The 16090-nt window shown below is 37.5% G+C and overlaps 1 protein-coding gene across 4 annotated transcripts in view; it reads left to right on the top strand.

Annotated features, from left to right (window-relative positions):
- The window catches only part of LOC149916599 (uncharacterized), a 135259-nt gene that overhangs the window by 74262 nt on the left and 44907 nt on the right, over nucleotides 1-16090 (top strand). Inside the window, exon 4 of one of the 4 annotated variants that reach the window (XM_090147274.1) lies at nucleotides 334-1107. The exons of 2 other annotated variants lie outside the window; for them this stretch is intronic. In XM_090147274.1, the coding sequence (XP_090003400.1) occupies nucleotides 334-470 (137 nt within the window). In that variant the 3' untranslated portion in view covers nucleotides 471-1107. Of the gene's footprint in view, nucleotides 1-333; nucleotides 1108-10687; nucleotides 10808-16090 lie in introns of those variants that run through there. One more of the 4 variants, XR_016469595.1, reaches the window with a different exon arrangement.

Raw genomic sequence — 16090 nt, 5'->3', positions numbered from 1 at the left:
TTATACTGGCACTGCTTACACTAAAATTTGCTACATATTACAAAAGTGTGGAAAAGGATCGCACTACATATGAGAATCAATCCCCAGAAAGCTTCTGATCTGGCATTTTTGCATACAGATTTTGTAAATTTCCACTCTATCCTATTCCTCCTCCTTTTAGATTAAACTTAATTTGAAAGTTTTTCAACTGTATTCACTGGGTTGATGAAGCATCTTCACTGAAGATGCTTCATTTTTATGCATCTCAGTTGAAGGTATTCTTTACCTTAACAGCTTTCTTCTCTTTTTCTTAAAAATAATTAGGATTATTTTTTTTTTTATCTCTACCTACAGAAATGCTGTATGAGTTTGAGAAATTATATCCTGACAGACAAAGACTTACCCAAATTCTGCAACCTTGCTTGCCTCTTGGGAGAGTGCTGCTGCTACAGGGAAGAGAGTTGGATATGGCTTGGGCTCAGGCCACCTAAGGAAGGATCTGGCTTTCAATATAAAATTTAGATTTTTATTCTTTTTTACAAGTTCAAAGTTTAGGGTAATTTGGATTCAAAAGTTTGGTTTGGCTACTCCTGGGCTTTATATATAATATTAGCATCTCTGGTTGCTTCCCAGGAGTCCACTGATGTCTTTAAAAGGAGTATCAGCACATGCAGAAGTTGCTATTTTGGCAGTAGTTGAAGGTCAGTAGGCAAGGTTTACCTGTGCTTAAAATGTGAAGTTAATGCTTGGAATTTTGGAAGGGTCTAAAAGTGTTAGCTAATATATTAGTGCCAGTGCTATTTATGCTTCTGTGAAAGTCTCACTTTAGCTTACATCATTCTCCTCCCCTGGACCAGCATGATGAAGAATCGCTGCAAAAAAAACCAAAACAGATGAAGTTGCTGATAGGGCCTCCACAGAAACCTATGTTGAAGAAATACAGGGAATCGATACACTGTGTAGTTTCCTTGGTCAGCCTCCACTGTGGTTGTTTCCCACAGCCTGGCTGGTATGGTTGGAAATTCTTTTCTATCTATGATGTTGAATAAAGATGATCAGTTGAGCATTTTGTTTTGGCTGAGTCTGCCTTTTCAGGATGTATGTGTGACATCTTTGTGAATAAATGAAATAAAGGAATTGCTTAATATGAAAAAGAAATTCCACAAATATGAAACCCCTGGAATGTTTTCTGCATCATTCATTTCCTTATTTGCTCCTACAGTGTGTATGGATTGATTATGTTCAAACACTCTCAGCATGTAGTACTTGTCAGCCTGTATGGAGCTCTTACAAGCACATACAAGCCAGAATCAGCTCCCTCTGTGTGTTAGCATATTCACCACTTATATTCTTTGGGTGAACGGTCAGCTCATTGATCATTGTAGCCTTATTGACATATTCTCATTATTGGAAATGGAGTTCGTGTCACCCTGTGTGTGCTTCATGGTAAAGAGTATGATGGGAGTGATGAGATCTGACCCACCAGCTATGGGATTTAAATGCCTGAGAGTATGTGCTGTGCTTTTAGATAAGTAGGTTTTGAGTTTGCCGATTTATAGATGAAGGTTTTATTCTCCAATGACTTGCCAGACAGTGAAGACTGCAGAATAAAGATTTGTTATACTGCAATTTTGCTGCAAGCACTTAGCCAAAGGAAAAAAAAAAAGAGAGAACTCTGAAAGGCAAAAATATTGGAGGGAAAGTGATTTATTAAACTTTTTATTTTCACTGTCTTTACAATTATAAGATATCACATTGTATAGAATTTTTCTGTACAATGCTAATACTCCCTCTGGTATTTGTAGGTGTGTTTTTTTCCTACAGTGTTTAAAGACTAAGGCTTTTAGCAGTTTAATCCAAACCAAAGCATCTTTATCATGGGACTCGCCTTTAATTCTCTCTTAGATGCTTTTTTTCCCTCTATGCCAAATTAGATATCATTCTGAAGGCATGCATTCTTAATTAACATTTTTTTAATCAATGACTGGATTCTCAGGAGGATTTTTTTCTATGCATCATTATTTTTCTCTTTCTGCAGCAACTCCACAAGCAGATTAAATAAAAAGAAACACTTTGTAGATTTTTCTTGTGACAGCCTGCAAACCTGTGAACTTTTTTATTTATTTTTATCTTGAAGCTGCTAATTGTAGAACTGTATAATTAATGCATTATCCACTACAACAAGGTTACATGGTTTGTGTTTAGCAAACATGCTTTTTCTGGAGGGTGGAAAAATACATACTGAAAACTTATGGAAACACTAAGCTGTTTTTCACCACTCTGCATGACAGCCAGTTTCTCAGCCATCATTAGAGCCGTGCTGTGCCTAATCTGATTCTGAAAAGGTACCCTGAGCTGGAGTGCTGGTATCATCTGAGTCTGCATCTTGAACCTTGTGATTTAGCCCTCTGAGATGCACCATTACAGCCAGATACTCCTGGAATTGGAATGTTTGCACTGCTAATTGGCACATTCCTACTTAGATTTGGTAGGACATGCTTATTTGTTACGTGTCTTGAGAATTCACTTCTTAACGGGTAATTGTCCCCAGCTTTCCTAAATCTTTCTGTTCACCAGCCTATTTCTTTATTGTGTCTACCAACTGCTTTTTCAGCATTGCTAATCTTCCCCCACCCCCAGTCTAGGCTTCCTTGTGATTATTTCATATGTTTTTCACTGCTTTGAGAATTTTTTGCTCCCCGACCTTTTCATAAACCAAGTATGTGTTGGCATGTGTTGGAAATGATGGAATGATTTCCTTATAGCTTGCAGTAAGCTGATGTTGTATCAATGCTGACTTTGTTACAGCACTCATAGAAACATTTTTTAAATATTGGATGAGTCAGTATTCAGAAATCATATGCATTATATCTAGGGATTGCTCTGGGAAGTGAATGCTTGGTGACCCTGGAAATAGTGTGACCTTTTCTATTATGAAAATTAGAAGCTGGTATATGACTTGCACAGGTTTTCGTGCATCTTTCAGTTCAGAGGAATGATTGTAAATACCGTATATATGAGTCCAAATGGGTCTTTTTGTCAAGTTCTGTTCAAGTCAGTTTCTACCTGTGATTATTTCATCTTAAGATTTTACTGATAGGAAAAATATGCTTCCATCTTGGATGAGTTTTGCAGTTACTGCAATTATCGTTATACAGTTCTTGACCTCTGGGAGTTTCTTGGTGAAACCATTACATACCCATTCCACAATGCAGAAAAGCACTTATGTTCTCAGTCAAATTTTCTACTGGCTTTGCTCTTTCCATGCTTCTGTGAAAGTACTGGAAACTGTACAGGTGGCTTTGTGAGTGGTCATTTTCTTGTCTTGTCCTAACAGTTTTCTAATACTTAATTGGATCAGCTTTTACCAGAATGAGTTACCTGGTGCATCAAGCTGCAGGCCTGTGCTCATTAGAAGTTGTGGTGTAGGAGAAGGGAAACCTTGCTCCTACTCCCTTCCTATAATTCTATTTCTATAATTCATTGCCTTTGAGAACTGTCTTATCACAGCATCGGCTCATTAGTAGTTTAATACAGGATAAGCTTATTAGAGATAATCTGTTTACTGAATGTCCCTACCCCACAGAGCAATCTAGTTAATAGCATCTTTTGAAGCTTTGTCTTCTGGATATATCTTTTAAACTGATCCCTGATTATTCATCTGTATCTCTATCTTTCAGTGCTTTTCTGTAGGCTTGTAGCTGCTTTGACATAAAATTACAGTGTCTGGTGAATATGCTAATAAACTAAATACTCTTATGGGGAAACAAGGAAAACTAACACTAGGTTTATAATGAGATAGTGTGGGAAAATAATTCAGTCTGTATGTAGTTGTTTAGACAAAAATAATTTTCAATTTTATTTGGTATGACTTCTCTAAAGAGCTACTTTTCTAACAAATGTTGCCCTATTTTCAGCTGTGCTTATCACAGAGCTGTTTGAATATCCAGATGTTTTCCATCCAGCATACTGACCTCCCCTAGGTCTGGCCCACTAGAAGAGGAAATGTATTTTGGTGATTCTTTCACAGACGACTAGATATGAGTGGAAAAACATACAAACAATTGTATATAAAAAAAAAGAGATGAGGAAAGAGTACTACAAATGAAAAGATGAAGAACAGAAGGTAGAAGCTGTGAGAAATGTAAAGTAGTGAGCTAGTTTTATCTTTGGAAACAGCTCAATGTAATTCTGCACTGATGGTTCAAAATCCGCTGCATGTCTATGCTGACACAATAGCATCTCCACAGGTTACTGAAGAGGGCAGTGCTAATGCAAATAGCACATTTGACCCTCTTTACTCATGGTAGTTTAGATGCGTTTGAAGCAGAACTACAAATTGTCAAGCAGCTTTTTCCTTTTGAAGGAAAGAGAATCTCTGGCTTACCAATAACAAGTTTTGAAGTGCCTTAAGAAAGATTCTGGTTTCTACAGAAATCTCTGAGTTTGAGGCACGTGGGTAACTGATGACATTTTCTCTGATAAAGGTTTAAAATGAACCTGACTCACTGATTTAAATACTGTATCGTACACTCTGTACTTGCTTAAGTGATCCTTTCCCAGTTGATAAACCTGGATGATAAGTATCTAATCACCCTGCAACTTCTTGATCTAATAAGAGATTTATGCGCTGCGCTTAGACTAGTTTTGTTTCAGTGGTTATTGTACCTGGTCTTGTCTTGGCAGGTGAAAAGCAATGACAGTGCTGTACTTGGAGGGTATTGCACCTCAGGTGCAAGGTGTACTAGGTACTACAAACGTACTATAGTGAACTATGTCATATAGGCAAAATCTAGCACCTTTCCAAACAGAGTTTTTATTTTATTTTGGGTCTTCTCTAATCTCTTTTCCTTGACTTAATTATCTGCATTCACAGAAGCAGACACATGAGATAAGAGGCTGGAGTTGATATATGTGTCTACCAATGTGGTATTCATTCAAATACTGCTCAACAAATGAACAGTGAAAGCTTTGAATAGGAGCAACTGACTCCATAATTTTATAAGCAAATTACTCAGAATTCGTTCTTTGTACTGATAAATAATATACTTGTTCTGAGGGATGCTGGAACTATCGTGTACATCAAGAGAGTAACAATCAATTTAAGGTAGTAAATAAACATTATCAGCCAGTGATTGTAGAAATGCAGCATCCTTTTTTATTGTGCAGACTGAATCTTGCTACTCCAGTTAGATATGCAGCTACACGTGGCAGCAAAATGGAGAAGTGGTTCTTTGCAAGCACTTTAAAGCTACTATTGAATTCCTGTAAGTCCAAAGAAGACTAGTACCTCCAGCCTGTAAAACAAGCTTCTCTATTTGGCCTCATTCATGTTTAGTCTGTTTCTTCTTGGCAAAAGCACTTCAGTGACGGTCTCCACCAGATTGACACTAAAGTGTTTTCCTTACTTGCCATCTGTCTGGACTGATTGGAAAAAGTAAAGTGGGGCTTGTTTAGAAAAATATATAAGCAGTTCATTTGGCACAAAGTTTGTTACAGGCGTATGAAAAGCAGCTGGGTCCAGCTCAGGAGGTTAGAAAAAAATTTATTGGAGAGAGATGACTTTTCATGTACAAGTTCATGCACTAAATGTGTTCTTTCATTTCAGCTGCAAGATGTGACTAAATAAATTAGCTGTGGCATTTAATTAGTTTTATTTTTGTTTTTCCAGGCCACTTATTATATTATAGGTGTGAATAAGAATCTGATTTTTCAAATGTTGCCAATCAGGTGTAAGTAAAGTGTAACAGAATAGGATTCAGCACTCCTTAAATGCTTTCTTTTACCTTAATTCAGCCAAAGCATTTAACACGTTACATTCAGTGTTTTTTTGGATTTCTTCTGGTTCTTTACATGTTTGTCTGAGTGGCCTGTTGTTTTGTGGTTCCTTGAGGGTTGTGTTTTATTTATATATTTATTTTTAATGTGAAAGTATTGCAAGACAGATTAAAATAGCGATGAAATCCTTTCCACACTAATGCTTTCTCCAAGTATGTTTGTGTGTGGATGTGTATATAACGAGAGCAAAGCATGCTCATAATTTTTTCTTCAGCTCTGTGAATTGCTCAGCTTCACCCTTATTAGTGTTCAAAATCCATCATAATTATTGGTCAGAGTTGGTCTTTAAGTGAACTGTGTTTGTCCTAGTCTTCTACCTCCTCCTACTTTGAACTATCTACAGTTGTCTTTTGCTGTGTTTTTACCAGAAGACTCACTCTGCCTCTATTGGCTGAACCTCTCCCGTGGTCATTGTGAAGCTGAGCAAAAACCATTTTTTATGGTTTCTGAAAAACAGAGAGAGGCTGAGTTCTAACAGCAAAAAATGAGAAAAAATACTTTTTACCTTCAGAGGGCCATTAATTCCTGGTGGGAATTGTCTGCTGTGTGTATCATAATGTTCCTGCTTGATCACAGCTGTCTCATAATTACTTCTTGTAAAATTAAATTTATTTTAGGAGGGAATGATTATCTTCAGGCTCTTAGAATGGAGAGGGTAAGACCTCAGCCTGCGATATTTCAAGTTATGGAGTCCAAGTCTTTATTTAAATTTTTTCCATGTTTCATAATCACAGAGATCTAAAATTGCAAATATCTCAGTGTGCTTTTAAATTTCAGGGCCTCTGAAATTTCATGTTTGCATACACATTTTTTAACATATTTAACTCAACTAAGAATATTTTGAGCTATCCTCATGTTTTCTGAGATTTCACTTTTGGAAGCATTACTCACAATGAGTGCTAATTCCTGATTTAAGTATGCATTGCTCAGGCCTCATGGATTAGGTCTCTTCTTTTACTGGATGAGGTTTTTTTCTTGGTTGTGCACTTTTAACATTGCTTCTGTAACCTCTTCTAACACATGAAGTCTGAATACTAAAAAGGATTGGGGAGCTACCTTTGGTCTTTTAAATGTGAAATTGTAGGTGAATCTCAGCAGTAGCCTTCTGATCAGCACAGGCTACAGCAGCTAGTGATGCATCTGGAAGTTGTATATGAATAGGTGAATGTGAGTATTCAGGTACTCAACTGTGTTATGTGATCAGCTAGAGACATCCACATATGAATTCTGGAATAGGGTGTATTTGCCTCTCCTCTGTAGCTGGATATTCAGGAGGGATTTTTACAATTGCAAATTCTGTTGTCCAGAGCTAATTGCAGCTGTTTTGAAACTTGCTAATATGTTTTTTTTTTTTTTTTTTCCCTCTTGAGACTTAGATTAACATACAATTATTTTTGCTATTGTGTTTGTTTTGCAGCATCTGTTCTACATGACACATACTTTATCTCATCTTGCCTCTGTGGCATGTTCCCTTTTAGTATTTTACAAATATTGCCTGCTGGGCTGTGGGATTCATGTTTTTGCTGGACCTTATTAGCTCATTTTAATGCTTTCACTACTGTTTGTTTTCACCTGTAATGTAGAGGTTTATTCTTCTGTGCTTCATCAAAATTATTACTTTTAGTACATAATATTTTTACAAAAAAATCAGGTAACTTTGGTAGATGGAGAAGCTAATTTTGTTAGAAATTTTACCTGTCCATACGGGGCTTGATTTGTTTTGTCTATACTTATTTTCTCCTGTTGTAGCTCTACCAATATGACTAGCAAACACGTCAGTGTAAAGTTTATTTAGCAGAGTACCTTAATTTTCAGAATACATATTAAGATAATAAAGCATCCTTTATAAATATTGATTAGAACACTGAGGGTTCATTCTGAGGCCCAAGAACCCACATGATACAAACTGATATATGCAAACTTAGTGTGGTTTACCAAATCAAAAGGCCTTGCCACTATACTTTTGTCAATCTAATTACTTTCTTAGAAGAATTTGGAGAAATATGCACTTGATTCACTTTGAGCTACCTGTCACTGAGTAGTAATAACACTGCTATTTCTGAAGACAAACTGTTAATTCATAGCAATTATTGTTTTTAGTGGATTGATAAACTGGATTTGGTTGCACAGACTGGGTTCTTTACAATGAAAAGAATACCATGAAGAAACAATTCATACCATACTAGATGAATAAAAAGGCTATGATTGATTAGGAGTGGTGTTTTCATTTTGAGCACAGACAGAAAAGTTTTTTTCTACGTATTTCTTTGAAAAAAGAACTCAGTCTCCCATTAAAAATCTACCAAAATAAGTGGTGCGTTACACTTGGTTTTCCTCCCCTTCATATAAATGAATGAGTATGAAGATAAGAAATGTATGGGGAAATAACTTTTCTGATAAGAGGTAGTGTAGGCAGAGAGCAGAGTTCATCATAGTAACTGCCATAGTATGCTAGTAGCAATGCTGAATTGATTTGGAAAGTCCTTTTGGTAGACATGGCAATTTTTGCTGTTTCCACAGGGTGGTTTATCATAGTATGAGAACAAAAAATGTTGTGCAGTTTATGTTCATAATTATGTACTTCTTCGAAGTTAAGCCTTGTCATCCAGGAAGCAATAGAGAGAGGAAAATAGCATACAAAAACGAATCATCGTGTGCTTAAGGAGACAATGTTCAGTACCTGCCTCTCCTTTGCTGGCTCACTTGGCAGTAGATGATTCACTTTCACTAATGTTAGCATTTAACCTATATGTATACTCAGAGTATATCTCCTCTTTTTTTTTTTTTTGACAAAGAAATTATGTGTTCTATCAGTAAAGAGATGAGCACAGCTTTGTCACTTTCCTTGTACTGTTTTAATCAAATGGCCATGGGCTTAGAAGAGATCAGCTGGAGCAGAACCAATCTGGGAGACTGATGAAGTGGAGGAAGAATTATTTTTTCTGAAGTACTTTCTCAAACACAGTGCCATCTCCTTTGGCTGATAAATACATTCATTATTAGTCAAATCTGGCACAGAGTGCTCTGTTCCTCAAAAGCATTCCAGTATCTATGTTCAGCTGTGAATGGCCAGGACCAGGATGCCAAGGAAAGAGGTAGTGGATGGTATATTCCTGTGCCTGTACTTCATAATGTTCATCTTCATAACATAAAATGTTCCTTTTTGTCTGTGGAAGTCGAGAAATCTCCTTCTGGCTTGCAGAAAGTTTTCTGTTTTTCTTCCCATGTAAGTTTGAAAATCCAGCTGCAATTTCTTGCAGTTCATCCAAATCCCACTGTGGAATTTGGGTCACAACAAGAAAATGCAGCTGGTTTGGGTGCTGATGCTGAATTGATTAGCAGGCTTTCTATCTGTAGGAAGAGATGAGTGAGCAGGAATGGGCACTGTGAACCCAGTATAAAATTTGGCTTGGGGTTTTGGTGCTGGTGAGTCATATAGTTAACTGTAGCAGCTTACTGACCATGGAAACTGAATGGTGCTTCTCACCTCCTCATAGCTGTGTTGCTGAAATTTGCCCCAGGATTGCTTCCACACAAGCTATTCTAGTCACACCTCAATTACCCCCTACATCATTGCTCCATGTGATGTAAAAAAATGTGAATGGGGATCAAGGAAGCAGTCTGTTGCATCATTTGGCAGATTTCCATTTGCGTGTCCACTTCCCAGTTAAACCTGGAATATCAGCACCACCCTACATACTTTTTACATACTTTTTTTGTGATTTTTTTCTTTAAGCTGGAGAAGTGCTTGTATTCCTCATCATTAAGTAAACAGGAATATTTTTTTTTATTATTTCTTCAGTATTTCAACCATATATATTGTACGTAAACTGATGCTTTTAGCGTTCAAAGCATTTCACAGGCAACACTTTTTGGAGAGATATAAAGGCATGGGAGACCACACAGTAGCTTGATGGACATGGTCAGGAGTAGTTTCAGATAATGTATGTGCTTTCGTGATGAGAACTCACTGGCATCCTTCTCAGTTCTTAAGATGGTTCTAACTTTCTCCATCCCAGAGAGGGATTTCCTCTGAGAATCACCATGCTGCGGATTACCATCGACTCCAAAGTGTGTTATTTACACACTGAATTACTTAACTGAGGACCTTTTCTTTTTCCAGTTGCATTCACAGGAGATTTGATGGTAACAGAGCTGTCTTCTGATCTTTGCCAAGATTATTTTCCAACAGAAATATCTATGAGGAATGAGGAAACAATGACTAAAGAGGATACGTGAACTGTCTAGCATACTGTAAGGGTGCAAACATTCAGGGAGAGAGGATTTTTAAGATGTCTAAAGTAGTATTAGGAGAAAAAGCCTGAAATTGAACAGAAGAAAATTTAGGCTGACTGGTAGGAAACATTTCCTCATATGGTGTAGAGTTACCTCTGGAGAGAAATAGTGAAAACTTCATGGCTTGAATGGTTTCAAAGAACAGAAAGGTTTGGGGAATGACTTTCCATTGGCATGGGACAAACTGTATAACTATAGAGGTATTTTCCAGCTCCCCACTTGTAACTGACTCCACATTCAATGCCAAATTCATGTGTTAGTTATTGGGATTAAACAATGCCTATAAAATTGGGCTTAACTACAAGGTCATTTGGAGGAAAAAAAAAAAAAAAAGGAAAAATGCTCTAATATTGAAACTCATCGGAAACTCTGAGGAGATATTTGCCAGATTTGGAAACTCCACCTAAGCTCACACACCTGTTTTCCAAGCATCTGCAGGACAAACTGCTAATGGCAGGGCCCTAATTGCCCTAAGCAGTCACACCTGGGGCCTCCTCACACCTGTCTATGAGCCCAGGGACACTATTTAAGCCCAGAGCGGAGTAATTTGCTCTTTTCTTAAATAACAGTACAGCAGTGCTGTTCTCCAGCTCTACTCTGGCTGTACAGACATCCTGGCTCAGCCCGTGTCTCCCCACAGAATGGCTGCCCTTTCTGGTTCTGGAGAGTCCCTGCTGCTGCTGCCCATGTACAGGTGAGTCTAAGGCTGTGTCTGCTGGCTGTGTGGAGGATGTTAATAGTGATTCAGCTTTAGCTCTGGCTTCCTATCTTACTCTAAATCTGGAACTTGGGTCTTTTGTGTGTGTGTGTGCGTGTGTGTGATTTATCTTGTGAAATCAATTCACATCTATACAACAAAAGTGCTCTGAATCTCAGTCGTTTGAGCGCTCTAAGAAAATCAGATACTTCACTGAGGAGAAAAGGAAACCTGTGTTATTTGCCAAGTTTCAGGCTTGGATGGAGACGTGTTAGAGCTAAAATGTCAGCCAAGTGGGCCAAGTCACAACCTTTGATAAACTTTTCTAAGTGCTGTAAGAATTGCTGTGTTTTGTCTGAGTTTGTATGAGTTCAACTTAGCAGCTTAGAGTTGAGCTTTCTCACCAGTTCATTTCTTTCTGTTTCATGTTTATTGTTCATTGTGTCCTTAAAGTTGTTGTTTTAATTGAACGCTGTACAGAGTGGGGAAAAAAGACATGTAAAGAGAACACACAAACGTGCTTTCACACTTCTTAAAAAACCTCATCCAGTACTTTGGAAAGTCCTTTCCAGGACCACTGATGCTGTTTAAAATCCGCACAATCCAGGTTGTAAAGATTAAAATCATCTTGCTAGTGCTCTGAGCTCCATTTGCATTTTAATTCAGGAGTCTGAAAACACCTGTGAAGGTGGTGTGGGTGGGCTGCAGCTCAGGGAGAGGAGGGGAGTGTCTGCAGTCCTGTGAGAGCAGGTGTGGAAAAGGGGCTGTTTAGAATCAATAGGAATACTGCCATGGCTTAAGAAGGTAGTATCTCCTCTGTCACACTATACTAAAAATAAGGTAAACTGTTGTATTGAATGGCCTGAGTTTCTCCTTTTGCAGGAGACAAATGGATAATTGCTGTACGGCTTTGGCCACAGGAAGGATTCTGGGCCTGGACAGCTCAGAATTCCTAGTGATTGTTCTGGCCCCTATCGTCCCTGCTTTTCTGTTGGTTGTTAAACATAATTTATAACATTGCCTGTGGAAAGGATCCCCTTATCTTAAAAATAGTATCTATTAAAAAAATTAAGTCTTCATCATCGCACCCTTCCCCAGAGCCCTCAGTCTAGATCAAACATACAATACAAACCCCTTTCCAGTTGCTACAAGTTGGCTGTGTGTGCTCTAATGGTGAATAATTTCCCAAGGCCTTTCAGTAGTTCATTTAGAGTTGGAAAAAGCCAACGTAGTTCAGAAGTAGATGTAATGTTCTAAACTTAGCAAAGCTAATAGCCCTTGAGTGCACTGCTACGGTGACCAATGGAAGAAAAAATGAATGCAAAACCCTTGTTAAATGTCTATGGATCTGTCTTTGGATACATTATATAAAATCAAGGTCAAATATTGGGAGTTGGCTCTGTTTTGTTTATATAGCTCTGTTAGGCTGCATATCAATGGTATGGCTTTATGCAAAAGAAGTGTAATAGTGTCTGTTCAGTCCCTGATGGACATTACTTAATTTAACAAAACTGTAAGTAGAACATGTTTTGGCTGTTTCTGTGTGAGACAGGTGGAGGGAATGAGCTTCAGACCACAGCTTTTATTGCTAAGTAGACTGAGTTCTTACCACAGATGGGAGGAACTGTCAGCTCCATTTAAAGGTGATATTATAGGTTTCCTGGAGAAATTAAGCTGTAAATATCTGTATCCTGGCTAATATCTGGATCTGTAGAAGCGTGCTATATTGTTTTTTGACAGATTGGATGCATTTTCTCATTATTATTGCTAGAATAGATTGTAAATCTATTCAAAGGTCTAAGCTTAATAAATAAATACATATATTTGCTAACAGTAGTGGCAAAGTTGTTAAACCATGTGTTGTGAATCTCTGTTCAGAATTCACAGATGTGACTCAGTTAATTTAATAGTCTCACTCTGCAAGTTGTCAAAGTCAATTGGATGAGGTTCAGATTTCAGTGCTATTTTCTGTCAGTAAAGGTACCAGAGTCTGGTGTTTGGCCATTGTTTTAAAAGGATTATAAAAGTGAGAGTAATTCTGTTATTCTGTAGAAGTAGTTACTGTAAACTTTCATATGATAGGGAAACAAGGTGACTTTATTTTTGAGATCAAAATATTTGAGGAAAAACATTCTTGTATTCTGTGTAGCTTATTGCAAATCTTAATTACATAATAATCTGAGAGTGGACCAATAGCAAAATTCTGATAGAATTCACTGGTAATTTGCAGTGGGAAAAATACACTGCGTGCCAGGGGGTAGCACTGACAATACTACTTTAAGATGCAAGGAGCTTGAGCAATGGAATAAACTAAAAAAAAAAAGATTTTTTTAGAAGCAATGACCACATGAATCTGCCGATCCAAGGGGATCAATGAAGCCTCACCAGGAAAAGGCCCACTCAAATTCAAGTATATTTGAAGCTTTTGAAAGTACAAGATTTTCTTCTGGCATCTTAAATTTTCCATTAGTAATCAGCATATCTGAAACTCCACACGCTGTTTGTGCAGTGCTCACTTCATCCTTTAATAAAAGAATCTGTCCATCCAAAGATAAGCCTATTTTTTCTCCTTCCTGAAGAGAAAAGCAAGAATGCTTGACAGCTCCTTTCTCTTTCCTCTGCTCACTGTGCAGAAAATAATCAATCTTGGTTAAATGACATTTTAGAGAAATTGCAGTTGTAAATGTGTCAGTATTTAAGAAAAGTGTAAAATACATCTGTATTTGCAAAAATAAAACTGATTTTTGTAACAAGAAAACTACAACACAACTTTTTTGAAGGAATGGGGTGATTTACTCAAAGAAAATTGCACAAATGGTTGCTACTGGGAAGACTTAAGTGTATGTTTCCATTAAGAGTAAGGATGCCTAATTCTAGATGGTGCTAGGAGCCCTTGGCCTCAGACCCTTCTTACAAGAGGTTCTCATCTTCCTTTAACTTTGCTGCTTACAAGATCAGGTGTGCTGTACTGAATGTCACCCGTTGTTTGCAGAATGGCCTGCAATTATTGTTATTATTTCAGGAATAATGTAATAATATACATTGATTCTTTAAGCACAGTTAAATTATTTTCCCAGTGGCATCTCAGTAGGCTTTGCAAGCAGCAATCAATCAATAACCTTCATAAGGCCTTCTCAATCAGTTTTTAGTTAGAGGGAACTGAAGGATAAGGATGTTGAAAGACTTGTCCAAGATCGCACAAAGAGTCTGTAGCTGATTTTTATTTATTTTTTAAGTCTTGGACTCCAATTTCAAATTTTAGATCACACTGCCTCCTATATAAGCATGTTTTATGTGTTTATGTTTTGGGCAGGGTATAGGAACAGTCTTGCCACAGTGACTTTCTGGGTCAGTGGCTATTCCTTTATAAATTGTAAGCTTTCCAAAGCCAAACATCTGAACAGTACAAACATGAAGGATACTTCAGTAGCGTAAAAGCTGATGTAGTGAGGATGTAGATTTCTCACTAGGGAAACCACTGATGTGTTCCAACATAATTTGGTTTGCCACCAACCAACAAGCTGGTGATGGTGTCACTGACTTGCAGTCAGTCTGAGCAAGGTATTTGTTAATGCTGCTACAACAGATATTCATTATGAGCTACAGTTACCCACAGTTTACTCTGTTTATACAACCATTTAGTGGTTATTTATAAAAAAATAAAATTTATATATGGTTATTGGAAGTATATTTTGGCAGGGAAGTGACCCTAGCAGAAATATGTCTGAATCAACACTCAGCTAGCAGTCACTCTTTATGCTGTCATATAAAACCTTGTTAAATAATATTTTGTTTCTATCTTCAATTGCTGTTATATAAGGCCAGTAATGAAAATCTCCCAAAGGATTGATAAATGGAGTGAGTTTTTCTGTACATTTTCTCCATAAAATAAAGAACTAAGCCAATGAGTGTCAATGTTATTACCTAGTTGAAGTGCTTGCAATAAACTTCAATAGGAAATTGCTTGCTTTTAGATTTTTACAGGTATAGAAGTTCTCTGTTTAAATCTAATTTGGTTTTTTTTGAGAACTCTGGATAATTTGCATTCATTAAGAAATTAACTTGTTTCTGTGGGACCCTTCACATGCTTAGGGTTAAATGACTGGCTGAATTGCTTAATGTTCAGATGATACCAAAAGGAGAATCTAGAAAAGATGCTAATAATCTAAGAAATCTTAGGTGCAGAAAGAGAGGCAGTAACAAACTCAATTGTACTTGTGATATTTGAGACATCTTTATGTCAGTGTAGAACATCCTTGCCTTTTACTAATTTGTGTTCATATGATGGCATCTGGGTTGTTCAGTCTGGAAAATAGGAGGCTCAGGGGAGACCTTATTGCTCTCTACAACTCCCTGAAAAGAGGTTGTGGCACGGTGCGGAGTCGGCCTCTCATGTAACAGTGTTAGGAAAAGAAGGAAAGGTCTCAAGTTGTGCCAGGGGAGATTCAGGCTGATTATGAGAGAGAATTTCTTCTCAGAAAGCTTGATCAAGTACTGGACAGGCTGCCCAGGGATGTAGTGAAATCACCATCCCTGGAGATTTTTAACAGTAGGTGTGTTACTGATGGACAATATAGTGGGCAGTATTGGTGGTAGGTGGATGGTTGGATACCTCCAAGATGGTCTTGGAGGTATTTTCTAACCTTAACAATTCTATGATTTTAACACCACTCTAATGGCACAATTTTTTTCAGTTTCTATTATTTTTGTGCCTTTAAAATAAATCTTCTGGTGAAAACCACTGGACTGGAATTTGCAGTACAAAACTGAAGAAGAATAGAGATTTCTGCATGAAAGAATATACTTAAATATAGTGAAATAGTTTTGTGTGAGAAAGAAATGGTTTCTGTTCTGGCAATAGGACAGACATCATTGGTATATCTTGCTTCTCCTGAGTCTGAATAAAGTATATCATACTTTGAAAAAAAGAGTCCCTGCAGCAGTAACTGCTTGAAAAAGTTAGACGTGACTCAGTTCCACATGACAATAACTTTTTTTCTTACGCTTATGTGTCTCAGAGTCTTCCAGAAAGGAACCATGACTGCATCATGATGACTTTGTAACTGTGACCTCCACTGGTGTGTGCCTTCTCCCAGCCATAGCTGTGGTCCTTGCTGACTGCTGCAAGCAGACAAGGTGTCCATTCAGTTCTTCCAGGGGGCTAGAGAAGTAGAAAATGAAACATTGTCTTAATGGTGTTAATTTTGTGGGCTAATAACACTAGTGTTTTTGGGATCTCAGACTGACTGCAGAACCATGTTATCTGGTGAAGGGACCAGC

Source organism: Phasianus colchicus, chromosome 10 (assembly GCF_987193195.1).
Source record: "Phasianus colchicus chromosome 10, bPhaCol1.hap1.1, whole genome shotgun sequence".
NCBI classification, from domain to species: Eukaryota; Metazoa; Chordata; class Aves; order Galliformes; family Phasianidae; genus Phasianus; species Phasianus colchicus.
This window is presented reverse-complemented; position numbering and strand designations above follow the sequence as displayed.